We start from the raw sequence: 20,185 nt of genomic DNA on the forward strand, positions 1-20,185 counted from the left end.
GTGACTGTCTCCAGGCCTTTTCAGTGCTGCATGAGGGCCATGTGTGTACGGGGTATGCTTTTGTTTTTAAAGTCAAAATATGTTATGTGTATAAGTGCTAATTTCTATTCAGATTTAGGATTTTTACTTGACCTCTGTTTTGCATATGCGTATCTCCTTCTCCTGAAACTACCCTTCCCAGTTCTCAGAGTCACTAGGGATGGGAGTAATTTTGTTATATTCTATTTTCATCGCTTTATCCCACAGTACCTAGAATAGCAATACCAGCATTACCACCAGCAGTATAATTACTGAAAATAGTTAAAAGCATGTTTGTTTTTTTGTGTTTGGTTGTTATTTTACTGCTAGGCTTGTATATAGTACAACCATTGTTTTTAAAGTTACTTGAAATAGTTTCTCTGTGCTTATACCACTAACTGGATACATATAGCTAGGTTCACTACATTTCCTTTCAATATTTAGGAATTGCTTTTTCAACTTTTTTATTATGAAATTATTTTTACTTTTAATTGTGATTAAAAAAAATAACAAACTTTACCATCCTAACTATTTTAAAGTATGCATTTCATTAATGTTCATTCACATTGTTGTGTAACAGCTCTCGAAAACTTTTCATCTTGTAAAACTGAAACTCGGTATCCATTAAACAACCCCCCAGTTCCTCCTCCTGCTCCTGGCAGCAGTTCTACTTTCTGTCCCTATGAGGTTGACTCCCCCAGGTACCTCATATAAGTGGGATCATATTTGTCTTTTTGTTACTGGCTTATTTTACTTAGCATACTGTCCTCAGGGTTCATTCATGTTCATAGCATGTGATGAGATTTTCTTCCTGAATAATATTCCACTGTATTTATGTACCACATTTTGTTTGTCCTTCATCTGTCGATGGACACTTGGCTTGCTTCCACTATGAAATTTTTTATACAATTTGTGAATTATTTACACAGATCTGAAGTCAAATCAGTAACAAAAAAAATTCAAAGAAGTCAGTCTTTTGTCTCATTCTCTTTTATCCCTCTCTTCTCCTTCCTTAAGGGAACTTTTTAAATTAAATGGTTTATACTCCCATTTTTTTTTTTAATCCTAAGAAGACCTTTTTCCCCATTCAAAAAATAAAATATATTTGTGTTTCTCCTTTCTTAGAAAGTGGTAGCATACTGTACTATTTTCCTGTATCTTGACTCTCTCACCTGATGAGAGCTCTTTCTCTTTCATTTTTTGTATCACTATACTACAGTTTGTACCACCAGTTTCCTATTAATGGACATTTGAGTTGTTTGCAGTCTTTTGCTCTTCAAAATAGTCCTGCAAAACCAATGTACTGCATAGGTCTTTTTGTATTTTTGCCGGTATCTGTGCAAGTCAGAAAAATGAGTTTGCTGGATCAGAAGGCCTGGTAACCCTGCTGGACATGATGAATTCTCCTTTGTCGGGGTTGTACAATTTTGTATTCCCACACACTGTAAGAGTGGGCCTGTTTCCTTCTCCATACTACTTTCCCCTGAGTATATTGTTAACTTTGGGGACTTTTATTGGTATTTGGGTGAGAAACACAGTTTTATTTTGCATTTCTCTTAGTATGGGCATCTTTTCATACTCAGAGCAATGTACTTCTTTTTCTGTGAACTGTCCCTTTTTTTTTTTTTTTTTAGCCTATTCTAATAATAGTGGGGTTTTCTCCCTCCTCATTTCTAATTTTCGAAGCTCTTTATGTGGAAAGTTGGTATCTTTCTGTCTCCGATAAAACTTGGTAAAACAGTTTCTGTGGTCATTTGTCACTCGTCTTTCTCTTTGTTGATAGTGTCTTTGCCGTGCAGAAGTTGTTTTTTTGTTTTTTGGTGCCACTACAACTGCTTGTGGAATCTTAGTTCCCCAACCAGGGATCAAACCACTGCCCTCTGTAGTGGAAGCACGAAACCCTAACCATTGGATCTCCAGGGAATTTCCCAAAAGTTTTAAATTTTTATGTAGTCCAATTTTTTTACCCCGTTCCCTTTCTTGTTTGTGGACTTTTAAGTCATTTTTTAGTAATGTTTTTTCCACTCCTTGGTTATAGCGATACACTCATCTTTTCTCTAGTGACTGTTTCTAACTTCCTTTCTTCTGTCTCTGTTTTTCTCTCCCTTTTCTTTCTGTGCATCTCTTCTGCTGTATACTGTGAAGTTTGCTTCCAGTTTTCTTTGTCCATGTTTGTATCCAGTTACGCCAACACTGCTAATTTAAAAGCCTAGCTTTTCTCATTGATTTGAACCGCTTTTTGTTTTGTTGTTGTTTAATATGTAATTGGGCTTGCTTCTGGATTTTTCTGTTCTAGTCCATTGGTCTGTATTCATGAGCCATTACAACAGTTTTAATTATATAAGCTGTATTATAATGTTTCAATATCTAGTAAGGTTAGCTTTCTTTTTCTTTTTGTGTTTTTCCAGCTATTTTTTCTTGTTTTTCTCCCAAATAAACTTTATAATCAACTTATGTTGCTCTGTGGAGAGAAAAACCTGTTGTTATTTTTATTTGGACTGCATTAAATGCATAGGTTATTTCAGGGGGAACCTATATTTTTATGATGCATCGTATGCCTTTCCATTGGTTCAGTCCTACTTTTCTGTTCTGTCTTCCAGGAATGTTTTATATTATTTTCCTCATATATATTTTGGGTATATCTTATAAGTTTACATGTATGTATTTTATTTTTTGATAGTGTGTTTCTTGTATCTTCTCTCTTATTTTGATCTGTGGCACTTCTTGAATTTTGCATGTTAATTTTATAACCTGTTGTTTTACTAAAGTCATTTCATTATTCAAAGTAATTTTGCCATTGATTAGTTTGGGTTTTCTCGATATGTAACCATATGAGATGAAAATTGAGAATTTCCTGAGCCTTTCCATAGAATGCAGAATTTTTCTAAGTGCGTGGCGGTGCAGGTGTGTGTCTGAGGTCACACGCAGCCTCTCTGTTGTTACACTGTAGCTGCTCCAGTCTGCGTGTGCCACCATCTCTGTTAACCGTATCACTTCTTCAATAACAGGAGTTGGAAAGGCAGAAACATATGTGTAGCGTGCTGCAGCACAAGATGGACGAGCTTAAAGAAGGCCTCCGACAAAGAGACGAGCTCATTGAGGTACGTGCGGGAGCTGCGGAAAGACCTTTTCTGAGGAGAAAATGCACTGAACGGAATGAGGGCGCGTGTGTTGGGAGGGAAGGGGGTTAAAATGCCACAAACCCTGTCCTGTCTCTTCACATTGGCTGCACCCTAACGTCTTACAAGTGTGAAACATGAGAGCAGGCTTAAAAATTACTACTGTGAGCCCTCTAAGTATTTTCTTTTTAATAGCAGAAGCTTTTGTTACTGTCTTTTATTCCTAAGCACATTCTCCCCTAACGATACCTTAGGAAGTGGGCAAAAGGAGACACCACAGGGTACCATGGTCCTTGGGAATGTAGTGAATGCTGTATTTGGGGACAGGATTCTTGGGGAAGAAGAAGTTTGATCTTCACTCAGGTAGGTGCACTTCTGAAATGGCTAAATGAAAAGAAGTTGTCTGGATACCTGGTGGGAGACAGAAGCGAAGCTTGGCTGAGACTGCGGCTCAGGTTCCCCCGGCAGGGAGCTCTAGGACCGCGGCAGGGTCCTAGGAGGGGAGCCCCGTGGGCCTCCAGGAGACCTTTGACAGCAGTTCTCATCCTTTTGGGCCTGCTACCTGGCATGCATCTCTGTTTTTCCTTAAATGTGGTTTTCCTCTGAGGTTGCCATTTTTTAATAAATATGGGGTTAGGTTTGCTGGGACTGGCTCCTGTTTGCTTCCTCAGCGTGGTTTCCCAGCGCGTCTCGTGCTGATGAGCAGCGGTGCCGTGGTGATGTCAGGGAGGCCCGCTCCAGCGACCTGAGATGCCTCTCCTGTGTCACACTCAACTCATCCATGTCCCTAGTGGCTCAGGACTCCCCTCCCCCCTGCCTTTTCCCCCTCCTTTTTCTCTTCCCCCACGGATCTGACTCACTTAATCTCCCCCCATGCAGATGACTTTAAAAATGATTTAATGGAGGAAAAGAAGTGATTCTATTTGTGGATTTATGTTACTTTTTTGTCATTCTTGAGAATAACAACTTGGCTTGCTGAAAGCGGGTAGAATTTGTGAATTCTAAATGCAAACAGATAGCCTTTGAAAATATCAGGTTACATATGGAGTTAGTTGTCTTAGTTTTTCCATATATGGCAAGAAGTATATTATCCAAACTCTGTGTCTTGTTGGCATTTAAAAATAATGTATGACTTCTTCTCCCTTTTTGTCTTCTTGTTTTTGTGTGTCAGTATGCCAGCCACTTACTTCTTTTTCTAGTTAAAATATATATTTTTCCTCATTACAGTTTCAAAAGAATGATAAAACTGCTTTGGGAGCTGCTTCTCAAATTCAGTAACATACATTAGAACTGATTAAGTGTTCTAATTTTTAATGTGATGATTGCATTTAAGAGGAATTTTAATGCTTGACTTTTACAACTTGTCAGTATGGTCTCTAACTTAAAAGCCTACGGTGCTGGGTATACAAACTTTAGTTTTAGGTATTTTCTTATGTTTAGAATTAACATCCTTCAAATGTTAATATTGGAGAAGGAAATGGCAACCTACTCCAGTATTCTTGCCTGGGAAATCTCATGGACAGAGGAGCCTGGAGGGCTAACAGTCCGTAGAGTCCCAAGAGTCAGACACGATTTAGTGACTAAACCACCACCAGATGTTAATATGCACGTTTACTTATAACTGAAGAATCTTGGCTATGCCAAAATAACGCTTTTTGGTCTTTAGAATTGAGAACCACACGGTAAAGTACATGAGAGATGTGTGAGTAGGGAAAGTGGGAGATGATAATTCACCAGTAAGGCAGAAAAGAAAACCTGCTAAATGTAAGAGGGTATAAACTGTGCACCACTGCCTACCCAAGAGTTAAGAATTGCTGATTGCCAAAATCCAAGCGTTTCTAAAACTGCTGTGACTGTTCATTTGTAACTTAGGATGTTCTTGCTATCATAGTTGCTGCTAAAGGAAATTCAGAATGATGGAGCTGTGTCCCTCTCGTTGTTTTCAGTTCTGCTTAAAACAATAGAGTTCAGAAACTCCTGCTTGTTGTCAGTGATAAGGGTCACGTGCTCATGATAGTCTGACTTCCCCTCTCTAGAAGTGCAAGTGTCCCATGTTTGAGGAAGGGCAGTCATGAGCAGAAGAGTACACGTGTGGAGCTAGCTGGGCGTGTGCAGAAGCCCACTGGCTGGCTGCCGTGGCTGTGGCTGGGACAGCTGTTCCCAGTCCCCTCGCTGGCTGTCACGGCGCCGAGACGCTGCGTGTCATCCTTCCTTCCCACAAGCAGCTCTTGCTTTCCCTGTTCATCACAGACTTTCTCCTTTTGTTAAGTTTCTTTATCAGCTTTATTTCTCTTCTGCTTTCCTCCCTCTCACCCCATCCTCTTTTTCTTCCTGCTCTTTTATTTTTCCTCTTCCCCTCTTCCTCTGCAGGAGAAGCAGCGTATGCAGCAGAAAATAGACACCATGACAAAAGAGGTGTTCGAACTCCAGGAGACACTGCTTTGGAAAGATAAAAGCATTAGGGTATGAAGTGAAACTGGGATTTGGCCTGAAGCTCATAGACAAGGAATAGACCAATGTAAATGTAATTTAGAGACTCCTAAAATTCTGTCCTTTGATTATCTTTGAGCATTTATACAGAGTGAAATAAATTAGCAGAAGGCAGAAAGTTCCCTGGGAAAACCCGATCCTATGCCTGGAAAGAACTCCTCTCTCCAGCTGACTCTGTGCTTGTAAAACGTACAAGCAGGAGCTTTCTAAGGAAGTTGTTCTTTATTTTCCCAGGATTTTTATGCAGAAACAGCTATAGGCATTTAATTCAAACTCTGTGGGTAATTTGATGCTCTTACATTGTAACAATCTGGAGAAGAAGCAGAGGATAGAGGGTGGTGGGGGAGAAGTTATTAACATCCCATAAATCTTTGGTGAATAAAATAGGAAGAGATTAGAATCATTTTAATTACGGAAGTGGATAGGAATGTAAGATTTTGCTGGCGCTGCCAAACTGTGACGTCACCTCTAATTGTATCCTCGTAACTCCCCAGAGCAGGGGCCCAGATAAGGAAGAAGTCCTCAGTGCCTTTTTGCTAAGACCTTTAGGTAGATCCCAAGTACTCTGGAGACTGAAAACATTCCTGCCAGTTCATCCCAGGTAGCCTTTTGACTGGCAACCTCCTCATGGCATAGGAGCTCTGTTGTGGAGACTCACCTTGTCAGGGGAGATGGAGGAAGAGAGAGGAGGAGAACTTTGGCCTGAGGACCTAAGGTCTTGTTCTGCTTGAAATTAGCTGGTCATGGTGGGGCTCAGTCCCTGAGTCATGTCCGACTCTTTGTGACCCAATGGACTGTAGCCCGCCAGGCTCCTCTGTCCATGGAATTCTCCAGGCAAGAATACTGGAGTGGGTTGCCATGCTTTCCACCAGGGGTCTTCCCAGCCCAGGGACTGAACCCATCTCTCTTCCATCTCCTGCATTGGCAGGCGGGTTTGTTACGACTAGCACCGCCTGGGAAGCCCAAACTTTTAAAAAATGTTGGAAATCATTGTAGACTCACGAGATCTTGTGCGCCCTTGATCCAGTTTCCCCAAAATGTAACATCTTGTAAAACTATAGTACAATCAGGGCATTGATCTTGATCTAATCTAGATGGAGCACATTTTCATCACTGTAAGAGGTCCCTCCTATCGCTCTCTTGTAGTCATATCTGCTGCCTCAGCATCACCATCCCAGGTGCTGGCAACTGCTCTTCTCCATTTCTATAATTTGTCATCTTAAGAATGTTTTATAAAGCAATGGCACCCCGCTCCAGTACTCTTGCCTGGAAAACCCTATGGACGGAAGAACCTGGTAGGCTGCAGTCCATGGGATCGCGAAGAGTCGGACACGACTGAGCGACTTCACTTTGAATTTTCACTTTCATGCATTGGAGAAGGAAATGGCAACCCACTCCAGTGTTCTTGCCTGGAGAATCCCAGGGATGGGGGAACCTGGTGGGCTGCCGTCTATGGGGTTGCACAGAGTTGGACACGACTGAAGTGACTTAGCAGCAGCAGCACAGTATGTAACCCTTTGAAATTACATTTTTTTCACTGAGAATAATTCCCCTTAAGAGTCATCCAAGGTGTTTTATGCATCAAAAATTTGTCCGTCTTTTGCTTTAAAAAATTGTTTTGTTGTTGTGGTGGTGGTAACATACAAAAAATAACATAAAATTGACCATTTAAATCATTTCTAAGTAAAGAGTTTGGTGGTATTAAGTCGATTCACATTGGAGGTTCCACAGAACCTCGTTGCATCTTGCAGAACTGAAACTGAACTTCATTAAACAACTCCTCCTCAGGGCGTCCTCCTCCGTCCCCTGGGAGCCCCCATTCTACTTTCGTTTCTGTGAATTTGACTATTCTGGGTACCTTATATGTAGAATCATACAGTATCTGTCTTTTTGTGACTGGCTTGTTTCAACTAAGCATCATGTCCTCAGGGTTCAGACGTGTCATAGCCTATGTCAGAGTCCTTCCTTTTAAGGCTGGATAATATTCCAGTGTGTGTTTGTGCCCTTTGTGTGCTCATTCATTTGCTGATGGACACTTGGCTGCTCCCATCTTTTTGCTGCTGTGAGTAACGCTGCTGTGAACATGAGTTTGCAAATCTCTTCTGGTGATTTCTTTTGGGTACATACCCAGGAGGGGAATTGCTACATTATATGGTAATTTAATTTTTTGAGGAACAGCCATACTGTGTTCCATAGCAGCTGCACCGTTTTGCCTTTCCAGCAGCACTGTAGAGGGGTTCCGGTTTCTCTCCATTGTTGCCAACACTCTTTTTTTTCAGTAGTAGCCATCATACTGTGTGTTAGGTGGTCCTCCCTTGACTTTTAAAAGATGCATTTTAAGTATCTGTGACTACCTGATACATCACGTCTCTAGCTTCACGATCAAGATTTAAATTTAGTAGCTCCATGAAGGAACATGGCCCTTATTCTCATATAGTTTTCTTTAATTTCAGTTCAGTTTTCTTTAATTCTTCCATTGACCCTAGCGGTCGTTCGTCTAGCACCAGAGTCGTTCTGAGCACCCAGGGGTCATGTGTCGAATCGGTGTGTGTGAGGGCTTGTATGTCCCTACAGCCTCGCACAAGGCTCACTCCCATTCTCACTAAAGATATTTGTGCCTCTATGTAATTATAACCCATTGTCCAAAAGTTCAGCCTTTCAGGTTTCTTGACCCTAGAATTTGAGGTTAGGTCAGGGGTAAAAATTATTTAAAGCTCCGCAAGCTGTACTTTTTACCCTAAAAAAATCTACTGTAGGAACAATTATGGAAGACAAGCCCAAGAGCAGTGATTATATGGTCAGGTAATACAGAGGATTTCAGATCCAGTGTGAACGCATTTGGTCCAGTTATAAGGTATTTCAGTAGTCTTCAAACTCTGTGGTAAGATGGGAGGATTTGCAGGATGTATTTTATTTTCCCACCCATAATTATGGGAAGGTGAAATTTGAAAGTCCAAAAGTAAAGATACAGTCTGCTGTAAGATTGGGAAAAGGAACGAACGCCATGTACTAGCATTTGCTAGAACTCCAGTTTCAAATTGGTCCGTTCCTGAGGGGTTTTCTCGTGTTGTTAACCAAGCATGCTATGACGGTGGCCGCCACCCCGGTGCGTGTGGCGATGCATGGCGCGACAGTGCACGTGGACACCTGTAACCAGAACAGCAGCCCAGAGGGGAGAGGCTGCCGCAGACGGGGCGGCGGTGCTGGGCTCTGCTGTCCTAATGTTACACTTGCTAGTAATGTAACAGCGATAGATAATACTGGCTTGAAGTGTTAGACTAAATGCCTTGTGTGTTAGGAATGCACATTATTAACTCACAGGCAGACTTTCGACACACAGTATGAACGTAAATTGTTGAAAGAGGAAGCTGGATGGTCACATTGCAGTTTGGGCAAAGGAGGAATAGGACTTGTCCTGTGAACTACTTTCCCATAGCATCCGGGGAGACAGTAAGGGAAGATAATTGTGGCCTTCATGGGGTGATGATACATATAGAGTGTGCGAGGGCTTTGAACCAAAAAACAGGATTCATTTTCTGGCTTTGCCATGTACTGTGACTTTGGATAAAAAACATAGCCTGTCGGAGCCTCAATTTTCTGATCTGTGAAATGGGGATAAGGAAAGTACAGGGTCTATAAGGGAAAAATTAAATATAAAAATACATGAGAGCCGTCAATTTTAAGACCTGGAGCTACACAAATGGCAGTTGCCATCGTCCCTTATTTACTTACTGGTTGGAAAATAGGATTCTAATGATTTAGAAAGTTGTCCAGCTTTTCAGCAGTGAGTAACTAAGCAGTTGGCCCACTTCTAGACTCTAAACCAAGAGGAGAGTTACCTGTTATAGTTCAGCTTCTTGCATGAATGGGAACGCTGGTCGAAACATTAAACGTGGGAACGAATGTGCAGACAAAGGCTTTTTCAAATAGCCCAGCTGCTAGATGTCTGCACACACTGCTTGACCTGGGTGGCTTTTGAAGTCTGGGCTATTTTATGACATAACAGTGCGTCAGCGTGGACCAAACGTGTTCCTGCTTCTGCTCCACTGTCCTCAGCTCTGACAGCTGTGAGCTTTAGGCAACAACAGGGAAAATACACGAGGAATCCAGGCCGGCTTTTCCTGAACCTTCCTGCATCTTCTGCACTGCAGGGTGCTGCCACTGAGTACTCCTTTCAGCCTGGGCCCGTGGGTGGTGCTGACATCATCCTTTTTTCCGGTGAGGAAACTGAGGCACGGGTCAGTTAGTAGGTGCCGGGACTCAACAGCCTGTTTGCAAACCCATATTCTGCTACCTTCCATAAGTGGGCTGGGTTTATTTCATCAGTTTTTCACATTTTGAACGTATATCAGAAAAGCAAACAACCATTAGTTGCATTTAATTAACAAAAACATATCCTTGAGAAATGGCGGGGGGGGGGGTAGCTATTTTTAATTGAGTGGTATATGAGGAATATTTTACCATATGATGTAGAGAACAATTACTGCAGCCAGTATTTAATTAAAATACATTGTATATATACTGGTTATTCCAGAACCCATTTTTACTTTTTAAAAAATCAAGTATATTCTTGAATATACTAGTTCAGTTTAACATGAAATGTGGGTTTTGGACTACCTAACAAAAGCGTACTTGGGAGATTTGTCAGGAAAACTTTATTTTAGTATTATTTCTTCTTCACTTTCCTTCTCTGTTTATTTTCACTGACTAAAAAGGGCTTGTTTTCTTGCCTGATGTGCTAAGCATGCTCTGCCAGATTTACACACGATTAACCACTTTCTACAAAACTTTCTTCTGAAGCTAGATGCATAGGACTCTGTGTCCCCTCCACATCTAACTGCTTGTGTCCAAAGCTCTTAAGGCCTCCTTGTCCCTGACGCTTTATCTTTTGAAGTTGAATCAGGCGCTGCTCTGCTCCCTTTCATTTGCTCTCTCTCTGTGCCCTTTCTCCTGCTGCCCCATCCAAACCAGGCCCTTGAGAAACTGAAAGAGCACGCGGGCTGCCTCAGGAGCGAGCGGGACGCGCTCCGGGAGGAGCTGGCCAAGCTGAAGGCAGCGGTGGAGGTGGGAGAGGTACGTGAGCTCCTCGCCGCTTTGCTCCTCCTCCTGCCGCCCTGTCCCCTCTGCCTCCTAAACGCAGAGTGTCCTTGGCTCTCCCGCCCAGAGCTGGTAGGTGCGAGTCCGTCTGCAGAGCTGGACCCCGTGTGGCTGGTGCTGACCAGGGGTCCCCGCAGCAGGCGTGTGTCATCACAGGGCCACCGTGCTGCCGCCTCCTGCCTCCCTGGGGGCTCTGCTGTGACACTGGGTCTCTTCTTCCCTGCAGAAACACGGCTTAGTCATCATCCCCGACGGCACTCCCAATGGCGACGTCCACCAGGAGCCCGCAGTCGGGGCCATCACCGTCGTGTCTCAGGAAGCCGCCCAGGTCTTGGAGTCGGCAGGGGAAGGGCCGCTCGGTAAGACACTGCCGCTGTGTTGACTAGGGTTCGTGTTGTCCCCCTGGACATCAACCTGGTCACATCCTCTGTTGGAAAACAAAAGCCAGGGCGGTCTGAGCCTTCTCGACATCCTTTGAGAGGAAGACACTTGGGCACGCTGTCTTAAGACGTCCTTGACTTTGGGAAAGCAGCACTTGGGCCCTTGCCAAGCAGTGAGTGTTAGGGGGGAAGGCCCCTGGTCGGAAGCATGTGGGTGTGTGTATGTGGCTTTGTCATTTAAACACTACTTTCTGGGAAGAGAGAATCCAGCACGTCTGTCCCGGGGAGCCAGAGGGTGGTCGGTGGCTTCCTGAGCGTGTTCAAAGTTTCTTCTTCCGGGAGCATCTGGTTTTCTGTTCTGTGACTCACGCCAGGATTCTGTAGCTCTTTGCCGCTGCACTTCTTAAGGCACCAAACAGATGACCAAAAGTTATCAGAGGACTGTTATTCCAGAGCAGGGCTTCTGAGCCTCTTAGCAGCTTTTTGACCAGGAACTATTAATAGGTCTTTTGTTACTTGAATGTTATTGACCAGAGGCGTTTCAATATTCACTTACATAACAAATTGCCAGCCACCAGCGTTAGTTTCTACAAAAATCCCCCAGTCAGTAATGCTTTAAGGGCTAAGCCACTTGAATTCGATGCTTTGAGAGCCTAATGACACTACCCTCAGGAAAATGCCCATCTGCTGTGTCCACTCAGAATCCAGTCCTAGAGGATGGCACAGGTGGATACTGTAGCATCAGCCACTTTTATATGAAAAGTGAGCTTTCTTCCTTTTTAATTTTCATGCATATGTCAGTTTCCTAGAAGAATGTGTATATGACAGCGGCAGGCCCGCTCTCAAGGAGGGAACTCTGGAAGCGTAACCGTCAGCCCTCTGACAGCGGAGCACGCATGGAGCACGGGCGAGTGCAGCCACGGGCAGCTGCAGGGTTTCCTCTGCCTTGTGGGGTGGCTGGAGCCTTTGGCGGTGACTGGTTGACCGTGGGGAGCCCGTCCTCTGTCGGCATCCCGTCGGCCCAGAGGCTTGTTCTCCTGCGTGTTGGGAGGGAGCATCCATCCCCTGAGGCTAGGAGCGGCCCCGTGGTCCTGCTGCGGAGCCTCTGCTGAGCCTTGACGGCCCACGTCTCAGTGCGCGCCCCACACCCCCCAACACACACAGGCTCTGTGGGCCTTGCCTGCGCCTGGCATTGTGTTCCTGTGCGTTCTTGGCTCCAGCACCCCCTCTCAGGCTCATTCTCAGCCCTGTCCTGTCTCCCGGAGTTTGTTTTCTTATTCTAAGGGCTTAAAAGCCTGTGTGGATACCCTTGGCTTTCAGGGGATTGTCTCCTGGTAAAACTTGAAAAGTTTTGAAACAAGGAAATGATCTTTGTACTTTCATTTGTCTTCACATGGAAAATCACTGCTCTTGGGAGCAAATGTATTCAGTGCCTGATAAACATCAACTGTGTGGAAATATGTCTTGGATCATCTAGTACTTTTCCTTTCATCATTAAAGCCTTCATGTCTTTTGATACTCAAAGTGGTAAATTGTTTATCAGATGTTTGCTATTTGTGAATTTGAAGAATTATTTTAAATTGTTTATATACTACATCATTACAAACTTTTCATTTGTTTTAGACGTAAGGCTACGAAAACTCGCTGGGGAAAAGGAAGAGCTACTATCACAGGTAAAGGCATTCTCATGGGAGGGTAATCTTAATTGTAACTGACTAAATCATGTGGCAAAACGTGAGCAAATTAAAATGTGCACCAGAAAGACATGTGCTTATTTCAGACATCATTACTCAAGAGTTGAAGGATAAAAAGTCATTTTTACCTCTGTTGTCTCCTAGTCTTTACGGGACACAGCTTAGGGAGTCAGCTCTGTATGCCTGTTAAGAAGGCAGATTCTCATGTTGGCCCCTTAGCTGACTGAGGAGGTGCGCACTGCCCTGTACGCTTCTGTGTGACGTGCCTACGCTGCTTCTCGGCTCTTCTGCTTAAGGCGGTCCTGGTGGCACCCCTCTGTGGAGCGTGGGGACTTCACTTCCTTCATCCCCTCTCCCTGCCCGACATCTGCATTCCCGTCCCCACTCCCTCCCCACAAAGGGACAGCGTGACTCCCGTGACTCCCATCGGTCTGTGTCATCAGAAGCCTGTGAACACCGCGCACAGCGGAACCGCGGGGCGTATTCTGGGGTTCATCTCCTTCACATCTCCGTGGTTCCCCTCAGATCAGGACCGTGGTTGCCTCATCACGTGCTTGGTTTCCTGTGTCCTGGCTTCTCGTAGCTGCAGACTCCAGCAATGGTTTCGGCCCACACTCGGTGTTTCCGATGCCTCCTGTGTTCCCTCAGTTCCATTTTCTGGTTCCTGACACGTCTGGCTCAGCCCTTCTGAACATGCTGGCTCACTCCCTGGGGACAGAGACCTTACCACCCTGCTCATCATCTGAGGTTCCCTTTGCCTGTACAGCTCCAGGCTGGACCCCATTCCGCGGCGTCTTAGGCCTCCCTCCCTCCACCTCCATTCTCTTGCTCGGGTACATCCCCCAGCAGCTTCTGGAGAACAGTTTGGGGGCAATAAATTTTTCTTAACAGGAATGAAAATGTCACCTTACCCCTTTATTCAATTAACAGTTTGATGTGGGTATGGACTTCTTTGTTGTAATCATTTGCATTCATCTTGTTTTTCAAAGAAATTGTTTCAGTGTTTTCTGGCCTCCTGTGTTTGGCTATTGAGAATTTCAAGGATATTTTGATTTTTGGTATTTTTATCTGTGACCTGTTTTCCCCCTCTGGAAGTGTGGCCCATTCTCTCCTTTCTCCCTGGTGTTATGAAAGTTCAGTGATGCGGTTTGGCATTTTGTGTGAAAGCATTGTTGTTTCTCCAGGCACATTTAGCAGCATAGGTGTAGGCATGGAGTGAGCAGAGTGTTAGATTTCACCAAGTGAGACTCCGGCAGACATATGCCAGAGTGTTGATAAGCCTTGAGATTAAGCTGGGTAAGGAGCTTTATGGGAAATCCAGGAAGACATCAAGGCACAATGGAGAGAAGATGCAGACAATGGTCGTAGGTGCCTGTGGAGTGGAAGGATTTTTGGAGTTGGGTGCAGAGAGAATGAACTGGAAAGATCAAGAGTAGTGGTTGGAAGATGCACGGGGCTGCACTGGGTAGGGCTGGCTGGTGTGCAGTGAAAAGATCTGGTACATGACAGTGGGAGCAAGCAGCTGAGGGTGGGGTGGGGTAGATGGCAAGATCCTTGTTCCAGAAACCGAGGGATTCATTGTAAGAGATCCTCTGCTCAGATGGGTTTTGAATTTGCCAACATTTGAGGCAGGAATAACCTTGCGGGTATGTTAGGAGCCACAAAGGTGACGAGAGTGCGGGGTGATGGTGGTGAGTGTTTATAAAGAGGAGATGTGATTGGGAGCTGCATTAGGAGTTCAGGGAGCCAGAGGGAGGCGAGTGCGCAACAGCAAGGAGAGCAAGGGACCCTGATCCGTCCTCGGGCTCAGCAGGGGTGAGGGGCTGCCGGGCTGCAGGGGAAGCAGCCCCTCGGGGGAGCAGGCTCGGGTGATGGGCACGTGCAGAGGGGACGGAGGGGCTGCTGATGACAGAAGGTAACCAGAGGGGGCAGCGCAAGGGTGGGGCTTTGGGGAAGGTTAGGAAGTGGAGACAGAGTCGGGCTCATCTAGGGTCCTTTGGGGACGAGCACAGGGGAGGGAGGGTGAGCCTTCCTGAGATGGACACAAGGAGGAACGACAGGGAAGATGAGTTAGTCCTGGCTGCCCTGAGGCGGGTAGTGATGTTGTGGCTGAAAGGGCAAAGCTGTCGGGAAGGATGGGTTCAGTCCTGGTGCCCAGCTCACCCTTCCCCGTGGAGGGGCAGGCACACTTGGTCCAGTGCCCCCTGGGGATGGAGCTAAGGACGGTCGGCACTCTGAGCACGCAGCTTCACCTTTGACCCGAGGAGGAAGGGCACGGGAGGCGTGGTGAGGCCTGGGCTTGGCCCCAGAGGTGGCCCCACGTGGGCGAGGATGGCGGGCTCTGCTTCCTGCGTCTCTGGGGCTAAGTGTTGTAGGCATTTGGGGAGCTCGACTTTGATTTCTGACTTGGGGGGGAAGGGGAATAGGTCTCAAGCCAGATACTCTCTCTCCTGGTTTTCCATCCCTTTTATCTCATGTGTTCTGCTTTCTAAAAGATGTTCTCAACTTTGCCTTCTTGTTTTTACGGAGTTGTAGTTCTGAAGTCATTTCAAGGATGCATTTTCACTTATCTCAGACAACATTGATAGGTTGGTTGATTTGCTCCCCTTTAATTTTTTCTGTCTGCATAGTTTGTTTCATTCCAGATGTTCTTTTATGTAGATTTATTTAGTTTTCTGTTTAAAAGTGAAATACTAAAAAGCTGGTGGGCAGCTTGTTGGTGGGGCCCATCCGAGTTTCTGTGAAGCCTGATGTGGCTGGCTGTTTGGTTGGGCACCTTCGCCGTGGGTGTGCTGGACTTGTGTTTCAGGCTCGTCAGGATTCTAGAGCGCGCCTCCCACCTTCTGCCTGAGGCTCCAGTCCCGGCCGTGCAGCGTGGAAGGAAACAGGGTGGGCTAGAGGCCTCACCCTCAGCTCAGCTCTGTCCATCTAATCTTCTTTTCCATTCATGGGACTGCTGTCTCCAGCTGGACCTTTTTTCCCAATCCAAAGTCCCTCAAGTTTATCTTTTATTTTATAAATTAAAAAACTTAGGTTATAATTGACATAAAATAAGCTGTTGTGTGTGTGCTTAGTCGTGTCCGACTCCGTGTGACCCCACGGACTGGAGCCCGCCAGGCTCCTCTGTCCAGGGGATTCTCCAGGCAAGAACACCGGGGCGGGTTGCGATGCCCTCCTCCAGGGGATCTTCCCGACCCCAGGACTGAAAGCACATCTCTTACGTCACCTGTGCTGGCACACAAGCACCACCTGGGCACACACTTAAAATGTGCAGGTGCACATCCGTAGATAGTTTCCAGGGGCGCAGTGACAGAGCACCACAGGGTGGGCGGTGCAGGGCAGAGGGCTCTCCCACTGTGGAGGCGAGGGCCCAGGGTGGTGTGTCAGCAGCGCGGCCCCTCCGGAGGCCTGCGGGGGCCTCCCAGGCCTCTTCCCGACGGCCAGCCGCTGGGCCCCTGGGCTTGCTGACCACGTTCTCTGTCACACGGCTCCCCTCTGTCCGCGCGGCACTCTTCTGATTAAGGACCCCAGGCACACCAGACTCAAGGCCCACCTATTCCAGTATCATTTCATCTCAACTAAGAGCCTCTGCAGTGACTTTGTTTCCAAAATAAGATCACACTGTGAGGCACTGGGCTTAGGACTGTAATATACGAACTTTGGGGGGACAGCAGCCTGTGAAACGTCACCCCAATCAGCATGGTAAAAACGTGCATAAACCCAAGTCCCTGAGTCCCTTTGTAAACCTTCCTTCCTCTCCCACCTCCTCCCCTTCTCCAGAAACCACCGATGTACCTTTTTGTCTCTTCAGTTTGTATTTTCTGGAGTTTTCTGCACTGCATATACTTAGCTTGAAAGTCACCATTTTCCTGCATGTGTCAGCAGTATATTCGCTTCTTTGGCCAAGCAGTAATTCCTTTGTATATACATGGACCACTATTTGCTTTACCCTTCTGTTGATGGACATTTCAACAGTTTCTTGTTTGGGGCTATTAATGAGTAAGCTGCTATAAATGGCCTCTATTTGGGGTAAAATATGGTAAATTTTGTAGCCAAACTCAAAAATATATTTCCAATTATTTCTGTATACAGCTTTCTAAATAAGAATATTTGACCTAACTCTCAAATTAGAACAAGAAACATCTAACTGCCGTGGGGTTTTCCATTTTAAACAAAAACTTAAAAATACCCTAAGATGTGCTTTTCTACAGATGAACACAAATAATGAAATATGGCTATTTTCATTAGGACCCCTGGTCCTGGAGCTCTCTCTGTTTGAACATTTGTTCACAGCTGACCTCCAGCACCTGAGCAGAGTTAGGAGGGTCTCTGAGTGAATCATCTGTGGCCTTATTCTAAGATGTGGCCACGGGGCAAAACATCTGTTTCATTTGAGAGGCTGGGTCTCACTGATGAGCCTTTCCTTCTTCAGATTAGAAAGCTGAAGCTGCAGTTGGAGGAGGAGCGGCAGAAGTGCTCCGGGAGAGACGGCACAGCGGGCGACCTGGCAGAGCTGCAGAATGGCTCGGACCTGCAGCTCATCGAGATGCAGAGTGAGCCTGGGCCGCACGCTCCCCTGGGTGGGCTGCGCGAGCCTGTGGTTCCAAAGATCAGCCCTCAGGGGGACCAGAAAAGCTGTCCCAGTCAGTCACGGACTGAAGAGCCTGCTTCTAGCTGGTGTGCTTCCTGGTAGTGCTCTCCCCTCTGGGTGACATGATTTCTAGAACATCTTGCAGCTAGTGACATCGTGACACTGTCCTTTTTCACATTCCTGTGTCATCTGTAAGCATCCTTCCTACTGATAAGTTTTTCTGGGGAGTTTATCTTAGATGATTGGAGGGATATATTCGGAACTAACTCACACCACTGCAGAGTGGTTTCAGAATTTTCCCAGAAATAGTCTTTATTAGATGGAATTTAAAACAGGCCACAAAGTAAGCCCATTCAGTTTATCTGAATTCAGTTTTCCTGCCTTTCTGGTTTTGCCCCACATTACTGAATGTTGTAAAAACACCTACTGTATCCCCAGTATTCCACAGTAGGGAGACATCTGTATATGAAGAATGTATAATCCACACAGGGGAGACTTTTTTGTTTTTCCAATTTCAATAAGGCATTTCTGATAACTTATTTTAAAATACTGGTTCCGCCATGACCTTTTTCCTCTACATATTCTGAGTAAGGCCACATAGGCCTTTTTGGACAAAAGCTTAATTAGAACTTACCATTAACATTTTTGTTAAATTTGGATTGCTGGAAGGAATTTTTCTCCCCCAGGATTTCTGAACTTCTTGTTTTAAATAGCTGTATATCTGACCTAGAAACAAACTAATGATTTCCAGCTCTATCCCTAACGCATTATCACAACATACTACTGAAAAGCATTTATTTCAGTAAATATTAAGCGTACATTATGTGCGGAGCACTTAGCTGGAAACAGAGGTGGATTCAAGAAGCTGAGACATACCCGTGGACCTGTGCTGTCCTATGTTCTATATAATGTTAGGGAAACATGATAAATGTCCTAAGAGTGCAAAAAAATGCAACAAAGGAAGGAGAAGCTATAGTTAACTATGGAGGGTCATGAAGAAGGTGAAAACTGAGGACCTTAATGGCTGGGCTAGACTCGGAGGTGGGGAGAAGGGGCCCTGGTGTGGAGAGCAGGGTGCCTGGGGTCAGGGGAGCCAGGGCAGGGGCCCTGCTGTGTTTACAGCAGGGCTCCTTGATTAGAGCTCTACTTGCACGCATCAGAATTTCTTCTAGGTGCTTCAGTAACAAGGCATGTCCCGGAGCACAGATGTGCCAGGACCGGTGAAGGGAGCTGCTGCGGTGGCCTGTGTGCTTTGCACTGCACGGCCCTCTCCTGGGCAGCAGGCAGGCCTCACCACCTCTCATCACACCTGCATCTCTGCAAGAGGTTTATTATTCTTTTCTCTTCTAGGAGACGCCAACAGACAAATTAGTGAATACAAGTTTAAGCTTTCAAAAGCGGAACAGGATATAACCACCTTGGAGCAAAGTGTAAGTCCTTCCTGTGTGTGGTGCCAAGTGATTTCAGGCCCCCTGACAACACATCTGCTTCCTGCATCTCAGTGGCTAACCCCATGAGCGCCTAGGTTTCTTTGAGCTGTCTCTGCAGTTGGATTTCTAGAAAAGCTCCATGTTAAAGTGGAGAAGCCAACAGAGGACTTCTGCCTTCTCTATGAAGGAAGACTGAAGCTATACTTCCATTTCTTGGAGCCAATTCAAGAAGATGGTACTTTATGATATATTCCCTTCTTGCACATTTTAGAAAGCCTAATGACTTCTCCATTCGGGGCATCTCCTCCCGCGATGTTATTGTGGCTCTTAAACAATGTAGTCGTCATAAAACCGAACATGGGAAACTGGCCCTGTAATGACTGCACAGCTCATCCTCTCGAAGGATGACAGTTCTTGGTTTATAAATAGCAGTTGGGTTGAGAGGACCTCTGGCTCGCCCTGAGGGGCTCGTCAGTGCTCGCTTGCTTGGAGTCTGTTATGACTTGTGTTTCCATCTTGGCTGCGAAACAGCTGGTGGCTCCGTGGCAGCCCCTGAGGACTGTTCTCGTGTTCACAGATCAGCCGCCTGGAGGGGCAGGTGCTGAGATACAGAACCGCTGCTGAGAATGCGGAGAAAGTCGAGGATGAGCTGAAAGCAGAGAAGAGGAAGCTACAAAGAGAGGTACTTACTTTATTATGCTTCTTGAAATAACGTTCCTAAAAAGAAAAGCTCCTTTGGAAACACATTCTTTGCTGTGTAAGGAATTTCATCGTGGCTCCAGTCTTCAGTGACACAGCAGTGGGATCATTTACTCTGTGTTGGTTTCTCTGTGACCTGCACGGGGACTGCCATTTACTTTATGTTTTGCTCAGATAGTGAGGAAAAGGTTTCATTTTTGTTTTAGATGAGGTGTGTGTCTGTACGCCCTATCTCTCAGCACCACTGGTTCACACCTCTGGCTGGCTGAAAACATAGCGACCGCTGGGTGCCCTGTAGCCACCCTGCCTGGCAGTGATTCCATCTCCCCGAGAGTGCAGAGGAAAGCCCTGCGGGCTTTGTTTCTGACCACGACAAGTGACCGCTCTCTTCCCGTCTGCAGCTCCGAACAGCACTGGACAAGATCGAGGAGATGGAGATGACCAACAGCCACCTGGCCAAGCGGCTGGAGAAGATGAAGGCCAACAGGACGGCGCTGCTGGCCCAGCAGTAGGGCCCCGCCCGGCCCCAGGCCCGCCCCGAGGGGCTGCCCTTCGGCCACTGACGCAGACCCCTTTCAGGACTGTTTGAGCTTTGGCATTCAGATAGCCACCTTTGTATTTTCTAATTTATGAGAGAATGAAACAGGTTTGAATCTTCATGAATGAA

General features: G+C 45.8%; 1 protein-coding gene across 27 annotated transcripts in view; it reads left to right on the forward strand.

The window, feature by feature from the left end:
- The window catches only part of LRRFIP2 (LRR binding FLII interacting protein 2), a 108,936-nt gene extending 88,751 nt beyond the window's left edge, over window positions 1–20,185 (forward strand). For 15 of the 27 annotated variants that reach the window (XM_005222411.5, XM_010817435.4, XM_005222417.5 and 12 more), the window contains 9 exons: window positions 3,027–3,119; window positions 5,508–5,600; window positions 10,599–10,700; window positions 10,951–11,083; window positions 12,728–12,777; window positions 17,231–17,351; window positions 18,740–18,819; window positions 19,397–19,501; window positions 19,920–20,185. In XM_005222411.5, the coding sequence (XP_005222468.1) occupies window positions 3,027–3,119; window positions 5,508–5,600; window positions 10,599–10,700; window positions 10,951–11,083; window positions 12,728–12,777; window positions 17,231–17,351; window positions 18,740–18,819; window positions 19,397–19,501; window positions 19,920–20,030 (888 nt within the window). In that variant the 3' untranslated portion in view covers window positions 20,031–20,185. 27 annotated transcript variants of the gene reach the window in all.

The sequence above is a fragment of the Bos taurus genome, chromosome 22 (assembly GCF_002263795.3).
Source record: "Bos taurus isolate L1 Dominette 01449 registration number 42190680 breed Hereford chromosome 22, ARS-UCD2.0, whole genome shotgun sequence".
In the NCBI taxonomy this organism is placed as follows: domain Eukaryota; kingdom Metazoa; phylum Chordata; class Mammalia; order Artiodactyla; family Bovidae; genus Bos; species Bos taurus.